At 35.6% G+C, this 20,155-nt stretch overlaps 1 protein-coding gene across 7 annotated transcripts in view; it reads right to left on the reverse strand.

Moving 5' to 3' along the window:
- LOC150102659 (serine/threonine-protein phosphatase 2A 56 kDa regulatory subunit gamma isoform-like) overlaps positions 1-20,155 on the reverse strand; it is a 315,572-nt gene that overhangs the window by 199,904 nt on the left and 95,513 nt on the right. For all 7 annotated transcript variants that reach the window (XM_090399676.1, XM_090399677.1, XM_090399671.1 and 4 more), the window contains one exon: positions 10,470-10,600. In XM_090399676.1, the coding sequence (XP_090255802.1) occupies positions 10,470-10,600 (131 nt within the window). The remainder of the gene's footprint in view (positions 1-10,469; positions 10,601-20,155) is intronic.

A 20,155-nucleotide genomic window follows, 5' to 3' on the forward strand; every position in this document is an offset into this window, starting at 1 on the left:
CTGCATGACTCTTTCATCTTCTTTTAAGTTCGATTTGCTCTTTGTTCTCCTCCATGCATTCTTTGATCGTATTTTGCCAGGCAGCGAAAACTTGTCTAAAACTAGCGGACCTCTTTGATACATTCCATGTCTTTTTTGGGCAGCAGAAGCTTCTAAAAACCTAGTGGCACTCTTAGATGCTAATTTTAAAGTTGTTGTGCGCAGAGCTTGTAAGCAATTTTCTCATACACAAAACTAGTAAACAACTTTCCCATGCTCTTACACATAGCTATATACAAAGTTCCGATGGCAAAGCATTGCCTTTGTTTTTGACGTTAAAACAGTAAATACATTCACTTCCCATAGGGTTAATTACATTAATATTTAGCAAAATATACATAGAAACAAATAAGGTTATTTACACGTGTGGACAGACTTATGTGTTCGTCGTATATGTTGTTTATTTTTTAACGGTATATATTAGAACACAGAATAATAAGTAAATAATTATTTATTAACTTATCGCTGACATTTCGCTGGTGTTATAACCAGCATCTTCAGAACACAAAAACACAGTTTGTCACAATACATGAGACTATAACAATCATCTTTATCATTTTCAGTTTTTAGAAAACCCACACATACAGGGAGATATTTACACAAACAATCACACCATCACCCTTCTCAACAATATGGCATTTTAAAAACACTAACCCACAGAGCGAGAACAATCTGTTCCAATGACAATGCTCTTGCTGCTGAATTGGCTCACTAACACCACACCTTCTTGGCCAATGGCTATAATCCTCATAAGATAAACAAAATACTAAATGCCTCCTAAGAAATCCCTCCCATATCCACCACAGAGAACTACAACAAAACAGCCACCATCCCATACACTAAAGGCACATCTGAAAAAACTTCTAGAATTCTTAATAAACTTGAACAAAGCACCATATTCAGACCGTGCGGCAAATTAGTAACCCTTATCTGCTCACCCAAGGAGAGCATTCCCCCTTTATCACATCCAGGAATCTATGACGTCTCCTCTATGACGTCTGTCACAATACGCGAGACTATAACACCATGGTGTTGCTGCTACAATTTTGTTTAACTAGTCCGTTGTTTACACCATGTTGTTATAGTCTCGCGTATTGTGACAAACTGTGTTTTTGTGCTCTGAAGATGCTGGTTATAACACCAGCGAAATATCAGCAATAAGTTAATAAATTAATTATTTACTTATTTTTCTGTGTTCTAATATATACCGTTAAAAAAATAAACAACATGTATGACGAATTTATTTATGTTTTTTTTTTTTTTTTTTTTTTTTTTTACAGTTTTACAGTTCTCGTGGGACTTGACCTATGTAAAAATCGATGTAAAGCGCTTTGATATTTTTAAGCTACAATCGAGTTTTACAGTACATTATCCCCTCTGTTATTCATTATCTATATGGATCACATTATAAAGGAAAGTGGTATCAAAAATGATAGCAAAATTGGAGATGTTAATGTCAGCTCTTTGCTTTATGCGGATGATGGTATACTTCTAAATAAATCCATTACAAGTCTGCAAGATTCCCTGACTAAATTGAATAGCTGTTCTAATAGATATGGTATGAAAGTCAGCAAAAAAAAGACAAAGACAATGAAAATAGGCAGAATCGTTGAAAATGTCAACTGCATCATGAACGGAGAACCTGTGGAACAAGTAAAACATTCAGCTACTTACGCACGATTTTTAGTGAAGATAGTAAATTAAATATGGAAATAGACAATAGAATCGACAAAGCTGGTATTGCAGGAAATCGATTGAATAAATTCATATGGAATAAGAGAAATTAGACAACATACTAAATTAGCTGTATACAAGACAGTGTTCAAACCAGTTTTAACTTATGGATCTGAGAGCTGGGTCAGAAGTAAAACAGTTGACCAAAGACTAGAGAGTCCCGAGAAAGATGGCAATATCATATTTAAAACAAGGATATCAGGAAAGAACTTGTCATTATCAGCATCCAGGAATGTGTTAGCAGAGCTAATCTCAGGTGGTAGGGTCACTTAAACAGAATGAGCAAGGAAAGATCAGCAAAACAAGTGTTCTCTGCCAAGTTGGCAGGAAAAAGACCCAGAGGAAGACCAAGATATAGGTGAATTGATATGGTAAAAAGTGCCTTAGAAGATAGAAATATAAAATCTGATAATGTTGGAGCCTTGACAGGTAAGAGACGGATTTGGAGGCATATTGTAGATAGGAAGTTAGTAATGATGTAAATTTTTCATGTAGTAACTATCATATCCTGTACAACCCTTGAGAATACATGGCAGGAATTTGATGATGATAATGATCTTCTTTTCTGGTGATGATTATCTTTTCAGAACCAATTCTATTCATAAAAGTGCCAAGAGAAAACTGGTCAAAATGCTATAGTTTTATGGAATAAATGGGACAGTATACAAAAATAAAGAAAAGGAGAAAGAATACAGAGTTTATACAGTCAAATCTCACTACTACAAGCATCACTAAACACACTCTCTCATTATAAATAACTATTAAAATTTCTGGACAAAGCACTACATACACAATGCTATATTTAAAAAAAAATAATGATAAAATAAAAATGTCTGTCATGTTGTACCATCATTTTTTATTTTGGTTTAACCAATAAGAATACAATTTGGTCAGCTAAATGCCAAATGTAAACTAGCTAAACAAAAGTCATGGGAAGACTTTGGCAAGAATATAGAAAATAAATATCAAGAAGGGAGCCTGTGTAGCTCAGTGGATGTGGCGTTTGCACACCGTGGCGCTTGGCTGCACGAAGGAAGACTTGGTTTCGAGTCTAGTCGCCGACTAGAGGAAATATTTCTAAGCCTTTTTTCGACCGGTTCTCGAGTTAGTCGATCTCTGGCACGGGCAAGCGGGTTTTTCCTCCCGGAAACTCGGGTTTTTCGTCCCATAAACTCAAGAAAATCGACCGTAGAACCCACATTATTTCAGACATTAAATATATTGTGTTAGGGTTAGGGACCATGAGATGGCGGCACATTTGAGCCGTCTCTCTTCACTGTGTACCGCTTAATTAGTGATAGCCTTGGGCCATCTATCTCTGATTGGTACCAGTGGATATTGAACGGCCCACTCAGTCTCCAAAAGTTAGATAGGGCTAAATGGCCTCGCCTACTCCCCGTATACGGGACTAAAAAGTCGTTAGCTGATTTTTTTGAAATATCAAGAAGGTGCCAAAATATTCTGGAGGTTGTTGAAGAAGCTTAGGAATGGAGGAAAGAGTGCTGTAAAAGGAGTTGGAGATGATAAAGGTGACATGAAAACGGGAGAAAAAGATATCCTTGAAGTATGGAGTAATTACTTGAAAAACTGCTAAATGAAACAAGCAGTGATGAGAGCACAGTGGTAAAAAACACTGACCAGGCATGCAGTCAGGAATACATATCCATACTTGAAGTAGAAAAAGCCATCAAAGGTTTGAAATGTAGAAAGGCAGCAGGAGTAGATGATATTCGACCAGAAATTCTGATGTATGGTGGTATAAGAGTCTTACAGTGGCTGCACTGCATAGTTCAGAAAGCCGGGACAGAGAGACAAATTCCCGATGATTGGAGTAGAGCATAGTACCCATATATAAAAAGGTAAATAAAACTGCATGTGAGAATTACAGAGGTATTTCCCTACTGAGAGTTCCTGGCAAGATCTATGCAAGTATACTTGAGAAACGGTCGAGAAGAATTGTGGAAGAAAAGCTTGGTGAAGAACAAGCTGGATTCAGGCCAAATAGAGGCTGTCAGGATCAGATCTTCACTTTACGACAAATAGTCGAGAAAGCGTGGGAATATAACAAAGATATGTATTTAAGTTTTGTCGATTTGGAAAAGGCATGTGACAAGGTGCCAAGAGAGAAGCTTCAATACGCCGCAGTTATATGGTGTAAATGGGGCATTATATCAAGCAATACTTAGTCTTTATTTGAGTTGTAAGTCAGCAGTTAGAATTGAAGGAAGTACAGGAAGATGGTTTAATGTTAAATCTCATGTGAGACAAGAATGTCCATTATCCCCTTTGTTATTCATTATCTATATGGATCACATTATGAAGGAAAGTGATATTAAACATGATATCAAAATTGGAGATGTTAATGTCAGCTCTTTGCTTTATGCAGACGATGTTATATTTCTAAATAAATCCGCTGCAAGTCTGCAAGATTCCCAGACTAAATTGAATAACTGATGTAATAGATATGGTATGAAGGTCAGCAATAAAAAGACAAAGATAATGAAAATAGGCAAAATTGTTGAAAATTTCAACTGCGTTTTGAACAAAGAACTTGTGGAACAAGTGAAACATTTCAGCTACCTAGCTATGATTTTTAGTGAAGATGGTAAATTAAATATGACAATAGACAACAGAATCAACAAAGCTGGTATGGTAGGAAGTCAACTGAATAAATTCAAATGGAATAAGAGAGAAATTAGTTGGAACACTAAATTAGCTGTATACAAGACAGTGTTCAAACCAGTTTTAACTTAAGGCTCTGAGAGCTGGGTCAGAAGTAAAACACTTGACCAAAGACTAGAGATTGCTGATATGAGAGTCCTGAGAAAGATTAGATGCATGAACAGATGGCATCAATGGCAATATCATATTAAAAACGAGGATATTTGGAAAGAACTTGATATTGTCAGCATCCAGGAATGCGTTAGCAGAGCTAATCTCAAGTGGTACGGTCACTTAAACAGAATGGACGAGGAAAGATTAGCAAAACAAGTGTTCTCTGCCAGGTTGGCAGCAAAACAACCCAGAGGAAGACCAAGATATAGGTTGATTGATGAGGTACAAAGTGCCTTAGACAATAGAAATATAGCAGACTGATTTGGAGGAAAATTGGAGATAGGAAGTAGTAATGATATAAATTTTTCATGTAGTACTATCATACCCTGTACACCCCCTTTGAGGGTACATGGCAGGAACTTGATGATGATGATTACAGATAAATTTAAAGATGCTAGGAAGGGACTAGAAAACAATGAAAACTACCATTCTACACCTCTACACATCTTGCCAAATAAATGTTGTGATAAACACTCATGCCCGTTCATGTGCAAGACAGGTGATAGCTGTTGATTAGAACAGAATTTTTGATTATCAACATTTCAGCTCTTTTTGCAAGTATTATCATGACATAAAACATGGTGACCAGGTTGGCTGAGTGGATAATGTATCTGCACACTCCGTCCAACACTGGCATGAAAATTTATGAACGTCTTTAGGTGGTAAGCAATTTTCATCACTCAATGCAAAACCGATATCCTAATAATTAGAGTTTCAACTGATTTGAAAAAGTTCCATTTTGGTCTCATAATAGTACACCTGGATTATCTAATACTTAACCATCTGTGGTACTAAATGACTGAAAATAATTTAAACAAAGAAGTAAATGTGTTTTCTTGATATGTTTCTTTTTACTTCTCTATTCAACCAAACAAAGAGATAGAAAATTTTATTTCCTTCTGTGAATGACAGGTTAATTAAACACACCACATTATGAAAAACACGAGGGAAAGTATTAAATAAATATGCCATTCCTGTTATAAAGTACAGTGGTGACTCATACTTCGAACGTTCCAGAGTTCAGACGCTTGAGAACGCAAGAAATTTGATTTGCAGTTCGAACGGTGTTTCTAAGTTCGAACTATAGTCCAGGAACTCAGAATCACATAGCATTAGACAGTTTCGGCACACCATTGGGCATGCTTCTCCCCCACTAATTTCCCGGTGCCTGCGCAGTGTGTGTGTGTGTGTGTCTGTCACAGTCAGTTGTGCGTTGTCCCTTACTTTACACAGTCAAGCCAAGTCATTGTGTGATACATTTGTGTAGAGAATTTTTAACTATTTTTGGCATTTTTTTATTGCCCATGGCATTCAAGAATGTAGAAAGAACAAAACCTAATAGGAAAGTTGTAGTATCGGCAATTGAGATGAAAAAATAAATTATCATGAAACACGAGAGCGGTACAAGTTTGATGGATCTGGCGACGATGTTTAAAATGTCAAAGTCAATGATAAGTAGCATTCTTAAGAATAAGGAAGCAATAAAAGCAGTAAATGTGGCTAAAGGTGTGACAACATTGACTTCCAGGAGATCACATGTTATTGAAGAGATGGAAAAACTCCTTTTAGTGTGGATAAACGAGAAGCGATTACATGGTGACATCATTACTGAGAGAATTATTTGTGAGAAAGCCAAACATCTGCATAGTAAACTTAAGAAACACACACCTGAAACCAGTACTGAAAATGGGGAGTTTAAAGGAAGTAGAGGCTGGTTCGATAAATTCAAAAAACGAACTGGGATCCATAGTGTTGTCATGCACGGAGAGGCTGCGAGTGTCGATGCAGAAGAAGCGGACAAATTTGTAAAAACCTTTAAGGAGTACGTGGATAGTGAGGGATTTGTATCTCAACAGGTATTCAATTGCGATGAAACAGGTCTTTTTTGGAAAAATGCCCAAAAGGACCTATTTCACAAAAGAAGAAAAGACGGCACCGAAATATAAATCTATGAAAGATAGAATTACTTTGCTGCTTTGTGGTTATGCTAGTGGAGACTGTAAGATAAAGCCTTTGCTCGTTTACCATTCTGAAAATACACGCGTTTTTAAAAAGAACAATGTCATAAAGAGCAAATTCGGTGTTATGTGGAGAGCCAATACGAAAGCGTGGGTTACCAGAGAGTTTTTCATTGAGTGGATTTATCAATAATTTGCTCCCACTGTAAAAGCTTATCTTACTGAAAAAAATCTACCATTAAAAGCTCTTCTAGTGATGGACAATGCTCCTGCTCATTCCCAAATTTAGAGGAGGATTTAGTTGGTGAATTCAATAATAAGTTTAGTTTAATCCTTTATCCAAGTGTATGCAAACAAAGTATTTGCCTGAAAATATCTTCAGGACTAAGGTAAGAAGGTGGTTAAGCAACTTGGAGCAAAGGTGGACCAAGTTCTCATCACTCCTTGTCTCAGTATCTCCCATACTGCAAAGCACATCTCCTTGCAGACATGTATAATGCTATACATTAAGGTAAGGGCCACTACCCAAACGGTTTCGACGTTTATTGAGCTCTCATCAGTGGGAAGCAGACCCAGAAGAGGTGATACCAAGGCAGAAGCAATAGGAGAGGTCAGTCATATTTACCTATATGAGTTGCCAACAGGTGTACCACCTTATTATTCTATTACTCTGGATTAAGAGAAAGATTTTGGAAGTTTATTTTACACTTGGTTAGACTATAATAAGTTTAGTTTAATCCTTTATCCAAGTGTATGCAAACAAAGTTTGCGCCTGAAAATATCTTCAGGACTGAGGTAAGGTGGTACAACACTTAGACAACTCAGAGCAAAGGTGGACCAAGCTCTCATCACTCCTTGTCTCAGTATCTCCCATAATGCAAAGCACATCTCCTTGCCTTGCAGACATGTATAATGCTATACATTAAAGTAAGGGCCACTACCCAGACCGTTTTCGATCTTTATTGAGGTCTTATCAGTGGAAGGCAAAACCAGAAGTGGTGATACCAAGGCAGAAGAAATAGGAGAGGTCATATATTGGACTGCCTCAGGACTTCTGCAGATGGATTACCAGCTTCCTGTCTGGACACACACTATGTGTGATGGTAAATGGCTCCCTATCCTCTCACCATCCAAATAATGCTGGGGTCCCACAAGGTTAAGTTCTCTCTCACCGACCCTCTTCATTCTATATATCAATGACCTATTTCAGTTGACCTCTAAACCAATAAACAGTTTTGCAGATGACAGCACATTACATTCCTCCCTTTCGTTTGACAAACATTACTCCACACAACTCACCTCAACCACCACTGCCCTTAATTCTGACCTCCAAGCCATCTGCCAATGGGACTCAGATAACCTTGTCAACTTCAACGATTGTAAAACCTAATTCTGTCTTATTTCTAAAGAACCATTTTCCCCCAGCATTGTTTTTGATAACACTCAAATTCTCAGACAAGATGAAATTTCTCTTCTCGGAATTACTTTGACATCAAGCCTCTCCTGGCATAAACACATCACAACCATTGCATCCTCAGCTTCCAAAAAACTAGGTTTTCTCTTTCGCTCAAGACACTACTTCACCTGTAAACAGCTGTTAACACTATACAAGTCACAAATTCTCCCAGATCTCGAATATTGCTCTCACATCTGGAGTGGGGCTCCAAAAAGCACCCTCAAAATGCTTGGCTCAATACAGAGGAGAGCAATCCGACTAATAAATGACCCATCCCTCACCAACTCACTCTTCCCACTTTCACATAGACGCTTGGTCTCTGCAATCTGTATATTCTATAAATATTTCCATGGAAAATGTTCATCTGAAACAGCATCAATAATCCCCCCATTGGAACATGTACAGCCGCCGACAATATTCTTTCACAGTACACCTCGAAACTCACAGAACAAGTTTCTTTTCCTCCTCATTCATCCCTGCTACTGCAGTACTGTGGAACAGTCTTCCTCCAAATGTTTTTCCCAAGGAATACAACATACAGGCATTCAAATCAATACGGTTAGTACTGTATACCCATATACAGTACTAATGTACTATAGGTCGACCAACCAACCTCCTGTATATGGGCACAACATTTAAAAATAAAAATAAAATAAAATAAAAAATTATATATGTCTGCAAGGAGATGCGCTTTGCATTAGAGATACTGAGACAAGGAGTGATAACAGCTTGGTCCACCGCTGCTCAGTATTGTACCACCTTACCTCAGTCCTGAAGATATTTTCAGGAGCAAACTTTGTTTGCATACAATTGGATAAAGGATTAAACCAAACTTATTATAGTCTAACCAAGTGCAAAATAAACTTCCAACATCTTTCTCTTAATCCAGAGTAATAGAATAATAAGGTGGTACACCTGTTGGCAACTCGTATAGGTAAATATGACCTCTCCTATTACTTCTGTCTTGGTATCACCACTTCTGGGTCTGCCTCCCACTGATGAGAGCTCAATAAAGGCCGAAACTGGTCTGGGTAGTGGCCCTTACCTTAATGTATAGCATTATACATGTCTGCAAGGAGATGTGTTTTGCATTATGGGAGATACTGAGACAAGGAGTGTTGAGAGCTTGATCTACTTTTGCTCCGAGTTGCGCCACGTTACCTCAGTCCTGAAGATATTTTCAGGCACAAACTTTGTTTGCATACTTGGATAAAGGATTAAACTAAACTTGTTATAGTCTAACCAAGTGTAAAATAAACTTCCATCATTGGTGAATTCAGTTTCATCAAGAAAAAGTTTTTGCCACCCAATATCACTTCTAGCATACAACCCATGGACCACCAAGTGATTTCAAACTTCAAAAAACTGTACATTAAGGCTATGTTTCAAAAGTGCTTTGAAATAACCAATGCCACAGAACTGACTCTTAAAGAATTTTGGAAAGAGCATTACAACATTCTTCATTGCTTAAGGATTGTCGATAAGACATGGAAAGAAGTTTGGTAAAAACTCTGGCCAGATTATATTTCAGTCAGTGAAGTAGTAAGCTATGAAGAAGGGGCTGTTGTAAATGAAATTGTGTCTTTGGGTAAAACTATCTGATTAGAGGTGAGTGATGAGAATGTAGAGGAGTTAACAGATGATCATAAAACTAAACTCAGCACAGAAGAACTTCAACATTTTCACAATCACCAACAAAAAGAAGTTGGAAAAGAAATTTTTATGGAAGAGAAGGATGCCAAAGGATGCATTTCCAATGCCGACCTTCAAGAATCATTCTCTGTTTGGGTTAGAACACTAGCTATTGTGGAAAAATGGCACTCTAATAAGACAGTAGTAACCAGGAATATCAACTTATTCGATGACAACGTGATGGGTTATTTTAAAAATATCAAAGAAAATCGTCAGCACCAAACAACATTAGATAAATTCATCTCTGCAGAAGAAAGAGAGCATGAATCAGCATTCTCAACTCCAGCTAAGAAGCAGAAAGAAGACGTTTAACAACAGGAGCATTATTTTCGTCTTTGTGATTTTTGTATTAAAAAAAATATTCTTCACTGTTATTTTTATGTTGTAATAATTAAAATCAATAAAATATATATAAGATTATTTTGTTAAATTATTTCTAAGTTATTAACATTAAAAAACCGAAAATAGATAAAATAAAAAAAATTATTGAAATTTTTTGGATATGGGAACGGATTATTTCGCTTTCCATTATTTCTTATGTAAAATCTTGATTCGGACTTCGAACGATTCATAGTTCGAACAGTTTTCTGGAACGAATTAAACACGAACCACGAGGCACAATTTGTATATTACAGTAAGCGAATTATTTGCAAATCTATTTTGATATCAAATGCTATTAATGAATTTTTCAAAAAAAAATTAAATTATTTATATCAAATGATAAAATTACTAAAGGAAATAAACTTAAAACTTACCTATAGAAAATATTATTAATATGTTTACGAATATAAGCTCTTAAACCCAAAAATTTTCCATATATCCTATGTAAAGTCGTCTTTAGGAAGTCTCTTTCTCTTGGATCTTCGCTGTCAAACAGTTCTAATAACTGCAAATAAAACTTCATTAAGCAAGTATAATAAATAAGACAAATAGATAGCACTAATTATAAAATTATATATTTAAAATGAAGTGAATCGCAGTATATAAAACAAGCTGAATTTTATGAATATTTTCTTGCTGATGAATATTACAATATTATTTTTAACTAAGTAATTTAAGGAAATTACAACGTCACTAGGATATACATTAAAATAAATTTTAATATACTTCAATATTTCGGCAACGTCACGTTGCCATTTTCAAGAAACTTAAGAACAAGACACGTGCACACAGGCATAACAAATGGTAAATGAGGAAGAAGCAGGAAGCTATTATTTCTCCTAAAATCCTGATGCTACCCCTAGTGGGCAATATTTGTATTCTTGGGCGATTGCGGCTGAAGGTCTTCTGATGTAGGTTTCCCAAATTTGAGGCAGTCTCATGCAGCCAAATTTGTTGAGGTTTGGATTGTTTCTTAGGGCTGAGGCTGATTCCATGAAAAGCCTGTCATACTTGTATTTACTAAGGTGAATGATCGTGGCTTTCTTCCAGCGTATTCTATGGCGGGTATCCAGAGCATGGTCTGCAAGACCAGAGTGGCTGTATTGGTGGAACCGGATGTAGTGTTCGTGTTCTGTAATTCTGATATTGGCTGTCCTGCCTGTTTGGCTAAAGTAGGACAGCTTACAGCTGCAAGGACCTGGTATACACCAGGTAGGTCTGGGGGTGGGGCTTTAGTGGAGTGGATAAGGGATGCCAATTTCTTATATGGTCTGTAACAAGAAGTTAAGCCGTGTTTTTTTAGGATTTTTGTAATTTTTTCCGAGGTGCCTCGAATATAGGGTATGGTGATGGACTTAGAGTAATCCTTGTTAAGAGGGTGGGGAGGATTGTGGTTTATTGGTTTCAATATTTTTTGGATTGTTTTGGGAGGGTAGCCATTGGCTGAAAAAGTGTTGAGAATGTGGAATTTAGTTGTGTGTTTAGGGCATTGTCATTTGAACAGATAAGTTTAGCCCTGTTGTGTAGTGTCTTAATGACTCCATATTGTTGCAAGGAGGCATGGTGGGATTGTTGGTGAATGTATCTGCCTGTATGGGTGGGTTTTCTATAGACTGAGAAAACCAGTCTATAACAAGCTGGTGGTTGACTAGTGTGTGTGTGTGTGTGTAAGAAAGGAAGGCAGTTGGGTGAATTTGATTATGGGATGTTGGTTGTCTATATGTGTTAGGAAGGAGAGAAGTGCATCGGAGCCATGTGGCCAAATAGCAAACACATCTTCATCAACATAGCGAAACCAAATGGTTGGTTTTTGAGGGGCAGAGTTTAAGGCTTTCTCTTCAAGAGTCTCCATATAAAAGTTGGCCAAGGGTGGGGAGAGTGGCGAACCCATGGCTGTCCCCTCTATTTGTTTATAGAATTTTCCTTGCCAAACAAAATAGCCTGAATTCATCGTGAACTGAAAAAGGGCTGTGATATCGGGAGGAAATTTAGCTTGGATTAGCTCTAAGGATTCTTTGAGTGGGACATTTGTGAATAAGGAGGAGACATCAAAACTGACCATTACATCAGTGTGTTTGAGTGTAAAGGTTTTCTATGCTGGCTTTGAAGTGGGCTGAGTTTTTTTTTATGTGTGAAGGTGTGTTGCCAGTATAGTGTGAGAGAGCTTTGGCCAAATGTTTAGCTAGTTTGTATGTGGGGGAATCATTGCCATCCACTATGGGATGTAATGGCACATTTTCCTTATGTATTTTTGGGAGTTCATAAATACAGGAGGGTATGGAGTTAAATGAGTGATTTCCACAGGCCAAGAAGTGACTTTCTTAAGTAGGCTGTGGAGTTTTCTAATTTGTAAGTTGGTGGGATTGTACTCGATAGGGAGGTAAGTAGCCCGATCTAACAATAAAGGGAACGCCACAGTATTGCTTAACCAAAAGGATTAAGCAATACTGTGGCGTTCCCTTTATCAGCTTTGGTGATTATTATTTCTTGTTTTTCTTTAATTCCAGTAGAGATTTAACTTCCTTACTGGGCATGTTGGCTTTTGGTGGTTTAGCTTTGGTCAGAACACGAGTTACATCCAGTCTAATATCGTTGGTGACGTGGTTTGGAACGTGTCGTATCCCACGTTCAATTCTTATCATATCTTCCATAGGTATTCTTCTGGGCACAATGGCGAAGTTGTGGCCACATGCAAGGGCGTCGAGTGCTTCAGATTTTACATTAATTGACGAAAGGTTGACTACCGTTTCGGTAGGAAGTTGTGGTTTCGAGATAGAGTTGTTTTTTAAATTTTCAAATTTTTTGATGTGTCGATCACGTGCTTCTTTAAATTCTTTCTCCGCTGCAATGCACGAGATGTCGTATAAAATAGACCAAATTTCGTGGTCATCTTCGAGTGCCTGTATACTTGAAAGGTCATCTTCGAGTGCCTGTATAGCTGAGTTAGCTTCACTCAGGAAACGGCGAGATGCGGCAATTTGTTCTCTGAGTAAGACTTGGCTGGCACAGTTATAAATACGAAGTGCCTTTTGCGAAGAGAAACGGTGCTTGAATTTCACACAGGAATTACCTGGTTATCCGGGCAGCATTTTAGGAAGGCAAGACGATTCAGTTGTCTTGATAGCTTTAACTTCATTTTACCGTAATGGCGTGCTTTACATGCGATATCATTTCCGTGGATTATCGTAATTCTCGTGGAAAGGCTTTGACGTTGGTTATGCATTTTTAACTAAGTAATTTAAGGAAATTACAATGCCACTAGGATATACATTAAAATAAATTTTAATGTACTTCAATATTTTGGCAACGTCACGTTTGCTATTTTCAAGAAACTTAAGAACAAGACATGTGCACGCAGGCACAACAAACAGTAAATGAGGAAGAAGCAGGAAGCTATTATTTCCCTTAAAGTCCTGATGGTGCCCCCTAGCGGGCACTGTTGGTATTCTTGGGCGAATAGACTGAAGGTCTTCTTATGTGAATTTCCCAAATTTGAGGCAGTCTCATGCAGCCAAATTTGTTGAGGTTCGGATTGTTTCTTAGGGCTGAAGCTGATTCCATGAAAAGCCTTTCATATTTGTATTTACTACAAATACAAATATGAAATTACAAATAACTCTACTAGTAAGCTGACAGAAAAAGATAATCGGATTGAATCTATAGGAAACGACACAGGAATGGAAAAGGTAAAACAAAAATGGAAATGACAAAATATAATACACATAGCAAACTGGAATGTAAGAGGAATACCATATAAAGAAATAGAATTAGACCAATTATTAATAATGAAAGAAATTTTAAAATAGCAGTAATCACTGAAACAAAAAAAGAAATTAAAAGGAACCATGAGAACTGAAAATTTTAATGTGATATACAGTGGAGTTGACAGAGACCAAAGAGCATAAGTAGGAGTCATGATTTGGATTCATAACTCCCTTTCAAAACAGTTAAAACATCATGGAATGAAAGAATAATAGAAGCTAGAATAAAAATAGATAGAGACTATTTAACAATAATTGGTTTATATGCCCCAGAAGAAGGAAGAGAACAGGATAATATTGATTTTTATAATCAGTTACAAAACATGTACAATAAAATAAATAAAAATGATTACGTAATTTTAGCAGGAGACTCAAATGCAAGAACTGGAAACACGAAAATTAATAATAATATAGGAATACATGGAGAATATACTCTAAACAGGAATGGTAAAAAATTGATTGACATTGTAGTTTATAATAACCTAAAAATAATGAATTCCTTCTATAAACATAAAGACATACATAAATATACTTGGGGCAGCAAGAGGATGGAAATCAATATTAGGTTACTTTATACTAAATGAAAAGACATCAAAATTTTCACTAGATGTTAGAGTTCACAGAGGATATGAAATAAGCAGTGACCACTTCCTTGTTAAAATAAAATTAAGATTACCACCTAAGTGGCTACAAGTAACAAGAACAGAAAGAAAAATTGAAACATTTGTTTATAAAACTAAACTATTAAATGACACAAATGTGCAATGGCTATATAAACAAAGAATTGACCAATATCTAGATAAAATAAAACAAAATGAAGAAATAGAAATAGAATGGCTTAATATAAAAACGACACTAAATGCAGCAGCAAATGAAAGCTTAGGAAAGACCAAAAAATTCAATAAAAGGAAAAAACTGAAGATCTGAGATGATACAATCAAAGAAATAATCAAAAAGAAAAAAGAAGCCTATCATAAATGGTTAAGCAGCAAAAGATTAGAAGATGAAATAGAATATAAAAGAATAAGAGCCATAGCTAAAAGAGAAGTCAGAAAAAAGACAGAGAATCATGGAACAAATATGTTTCTCATTTAGAACATGATTTATATAAAATAAGACCCAATGTATATAAGATTTTGAAACACTTAAATGCAGATACCAAAGAAAACATAAAATTAAACACTGAATTGAAATTAGAAGAATTTCTAAATTACTACACAGAATTGTGGATAGATAAATATTTTACAAAAGACAACTGACAAACAATTAACGAAAACGAAAAGGAAATAACTGAAGAAGAATTAGAAATCAGCCTGAAAGAAACAAGAAACAGAAAATCACCTGGAGAAGATAAGCTAGGTTCAGAACTATATAAATACGCAGGAACAAGATTCAAAGAAAGACTCTTATTATTTTTAAATAAAATTTACTCAACTGGTATCCCCCCCCAATAGAATGGAAAAAAGCAATTGTGATTCCTATCTTTAAGAAAGGTAAAGAGATGACCCTAAAAACTATAGAGGTATCAGTATAAATTCCTGTTACAAAATATATAGCAGAATCTTAAATAACAAACTAATGAAATATTCCGAAAACTTTATTCTAGAGGTACAGAGTGGATTTAGAAAAGGACAATCATGTATAGACCCGGCCTTTTGCCTAAAATTAATAATAGAGAAAAGAAGAGAATACAATTTAGAAACACATATTGCATTTATTGACTTTGAAAAAGCATTTGACAAAGTTAAAAGAAACATATTATTTAACATATTAAAAGAAAGACAAATACCAAATAATATGCTGAAAGCTATCACAAGTATATATGAAAATAATCAAATACAAATAAGATTAAATCACGAGCTATCATACACAAGAGAGATAAACCAAGGGGTTCGACAGGGATGTCCCCTCTCAGCAACTCTTTTTAATATCTACTTAAATGAAATAATAATAAAATGGAATAAAAATTTACATCAAGGAATTAAACTTTCTCCTATAGTGAACTTAAACACTCTCCTTTTTGTCGACGACCAAATAATAATTACAAATTATGAAGAAAGCTATTTTAGATCTAAATGAGATAGCCAAAGATTATGGTATGATAATATCAACAGAAAAATCAAAAACTATGGCCTTTAAAGGACAAGATCCAGCAAGAACTAAAATAGTAATAGATAGCAAGATCTTAGAACACGTGAATTCATTTAACTATCTGGGATTGTATGATTACATATGAAAATAAAAAAAAAGATATAAATGTAAAAATTGCAAAATATTTAAAAATAACAGGTGTAATTAACTCTATATTTAAACCAAACCTAGTTCAAAAACAAACCAGACTAAAAGTATACAATACATTAGCCTTAATGTGTGGAAGCGAAATCTGGATAATAAAACAAAAAGACAAACAAAGATTAACAACAACAGAAATGAAGTTTATGAGAAAAACTGCAAAGTATACCCTATTTGATCACAAAAGAAACGAAGAAATTATGAAAAAATTAAACCAAGAACCAGTAATAGAAAAAAATTAAAAAATATAAACATAATTGGATGGAACACGTTCAAAGAATGAAAAAAGAAAGATTACCAAAACAAGCCTTAAAGTGCAAGCCATTAGGAAAAAGAAAATCAGGACGTCCTCTTAAACGATTCAACGATGACTTCTAAGGCCGGGACAGGCCATGCTAGGCCTAAATCCTTGATATGCATGATGATGATTTGTATTTACTACGGTGTACTATCGTGGCTTTCTTCCACCATATTCTATGGCAGGTATCCAGCGCATGGTCAGCAAAAACAGAGTGGCTGTATACTGGTGAAATCGAACTTATCTTCTTGTTACAGACCATATAAAAAATTGGCATCCCTTATCCGCTCTACTAAAGACCAATCTCCCCCCCCCCCCAGACCTACCTGGTGTATACCAGGTCCCTTGCAGCTGTAAGCTGTCCTACTTTGGCCAAACAGGCAGGACAGCCAATATCAGAATTTCAGAACACAAGGACTACATCCGGTCTCATCAGTACAGCCACTCTAGTCCCGCTGACCATGTGCTGGATACCTGCCATAGAATACGGTGGAAGAAAGCCAGCCACAATAGTACACCGTACTAAATACAAATATGAAAGGCTTTTCATGGAAATAGCTTCAGCCCTAAGAAACAATCCGAACCTCAACAAATTTGGCTGCATGTGACTACCACAAATTTGTGAAACCTACATCAGAAGACCTTCAAGCCCAATCGCCCAAGAATACAAACATTGCCAGCTAGGGGGCACCATCAGGACTTGAGGAGAAATAATAGCTTCCTGCTTCTTCCTTGTTTACTGTTTGTTGTGCCTGCGTGCACGTGTCTTGTTCTTAAGTTTCTTGAAAATGGCAACGTGACATTGCCGAAATATTGAAGTATATTAAAATTTATTTTAATGTATATCCTAGTGACGTTGTAATTTCCTTAAATTACTTAGTTAAAAATGTATAACCAACGTCTAAGCCTTTCCACGAGAATTACAATCTTAACTTTAAAAACTGCAGAAATACTCGAAACTAAATCATCCTAAATCACATGTTAGTCTCCTTGGTCTAGTGGTTAGTATATCTGCTCTACACTCAACAGGTTGTAGACTGCATCCATTTTGGTGACTATCTTTAGGTTGGAGATGAATTTCAGCATCCAATGTGATGTGACACCACTACCCGACTTACTGGAAGCCTAAAGTGACTTAAAAAAAGTTCGTTTTTTTGCCTCTAAAGCAGGATTTATGGAATAGGTGAAAAATATATAAATACAAAAATATAAAATGAATAAAAAAAAGCAAAAAAAAAAAGTCCTTAGTCTACCCACATAACCAAATGTACTACAGGTTTGCTGTCAAAGTAACTTTTTGTGGATATGAGTAAAAAAAAAAATTTGTTACATTAACTATAATAGTAATCATCTGATTAGATGTGGCATCCACATTCCTCGGAAGAATGACTGAACTTGGTAGAACTAAACACCACTAATTGGTGGATGTATATCATTACTGTTTTAATAAATGTTTGTTTTCAGTTAAGTTAGAAATTGTGTAAAAACCAAATTTTTCTTTTCAAAGGTACTGCACAATTCAGTTATGAGATAATATAATGGAAAAGTTATTGTTGGAAAAGATGGTTAATGGTAAATTCCAGCAGTGGGTGGATATGAATGCAATACTCATGGTGGGTAGCATGGCTTTGAAAAGGCAGGTCCTAGTAATTTTTCTTCAATTAACATGAAAAAATACAAGGGATAAGTAATACTATTTATTTAAGGCCATATATTTCAGCTTGAATACTACAGGCCATCATCAGTAGTGACAATAGTTAATTACAAAGTAGAATGGAAACAATGGATTGATTTGAAAAAATAAGAGCATGATATTATATATAAACAAATGCGATGGTATAACTGAGGAAATATTGCAATATGATAATTCATTATCTATTTTTAAAAAAATATGGATGTGTGATTAAATAAGACTTTCCTATATCTTAGATAGTGAGGCAGTCATTCTGATTTAAGTCTAGATGGTGAAGTAAAGCCTCAGCTCTTTCTTTGAATAAGCGTTCAAATTTATATCAACACCAATGAAACAAGCATGTTTCAGACAGGATGTTGTGGTCTATCTATTCCGTGATGTGCCAAGCCAGAATTTTCAGATTTACTGTTGCTAATGTAAGATTAATGTTCTTGTATTCTCTTTTCTACAGAGAATCCACTTTGTCTGAAGTAAGAACAATAAGCCACAAGGAACTTGGCAGATACCAGGGAGAGCAAGAGAAAACCATTCATCTTTTGAAGATGAAAACTATGCTGGTCAGTTGTTGATAGGAAGAAAGTAGCTACTAAATTGTATTTCTTTAAGAATCCTGGAAATGGGTTTGGAGATGCCAGAAATGTAAAGAAATGAAACTTGTACTGTTTCTTCGTTATTTGAGCGAGGATTATAGGAATTAAAGAGTTGTAGCATGGTTTTTTTCTGAGAAGCCATTGAGTTTCATATATCATTTGATGTTTAAAGAGTTCATGCTGTAATAGCTCAGATGAAGAATAAATAGTATGAGCACGTCTCAATAAAGTTTTTAAAATTCCAATATTCTATATGATGGATGGTGAGCTGATTGCTGTTGAATGTAGCATCCAGTGAAAGTACGTTTCCAATAAATGGAAGTAATTAATTCAATTAATGGTGAACGAAGAAGTAGAATATCCAAAATGACATTTTTTTTTTCATAGTAAATTTAATTTGTGAATGCATGTTGTTTATATTCGATAAAAAAAAAAGTAGGCAGTGTGCCTTCATTATGGAGCCAGATAGCAAAAACAACATCTATATAGCGAACCCAAAATGAAGGCTGAGGGTACATATGGATGATAAAAAGATGTCTTCTAAATATCCTAAATAAAAGTCAGCAGGTGCAGAGGAGAGTGGACTTCCTATTGCAGTTTCTTCAACTTGAACCGTAACCCTTATTCTGACAAAAAAAATATCCAGAGTGCATAACAAAGTCAAACAGCTTCACTATATCCTCTGGAAATGCTGCTGAAAGTAGATGTAGTGCATCCTCAAGAAGAATGTTTGTGAAGACAGATTCTATATCAAAGCTAACATTATATCAGTGGATTGTAGGGAAACATTTTATTTACTTTATCTAGAAAATCAGAAGAATTATTTTATAAATGAGCAAGAATCGTCAATCTGAGCTTGCAATGAATGTGTTAAAAAATCAGGATATCTTGTAAATTTGGATATCTGATAAATAGGTGAATCTATGCAGTCAACAACTGGATGAAGGGGAATGTCTTTCTTGTGTATCTTGGGAAAACCACAGAACCAAGGACTTCCAGCAAAATAACTTATAAGTTTTTCTATGGTGTCTCCACTGAGGCTTACAACTTCATCTAGTAAAGAGATTCTTCTCCATTATTCACCCGTCAGGTAAATTAATTACTTCTGTTTATTGAAAGTCCACTTTCAGTGGATGCTACATTCAACAGCAATCAGATGACCATCCATCACAGAGGACCGGAATTATAAAATCTTCACTGCGACATGATCGTACTATTTATTCTACCTCTTACAGCAGGAACTCTTTAAACATCAAAAAATATATGAAACTCGACTGATTCTCAGAAAGGACCATGCAACAGCTTTTTAATTCCTATAATCCTAGCTCAAATAACAAAGAAACAGTACGCTGAATTCCAATTCCTTATATTTCTGGCTTCTCAGAACCCATTTCAAGAATTTTTAATAAATACAATTTAGTGGCTA

Source organism: Typopeltis vanoorti, chromosome 10 (genome assembly GCF_054136105.1).
Source record: "Typopeltis vanoorti isolate ZY-2024b chromosome 10, IOZ_Tvanoo_1.0, whole genome shotgun sequence".
Lineage (NCBI taxonomy): Eukaryota > Metazoa > Arthropoda > Arachnida > Uropygi > Thelyphonidae > Typopeltis > Typopeltis vanoorti.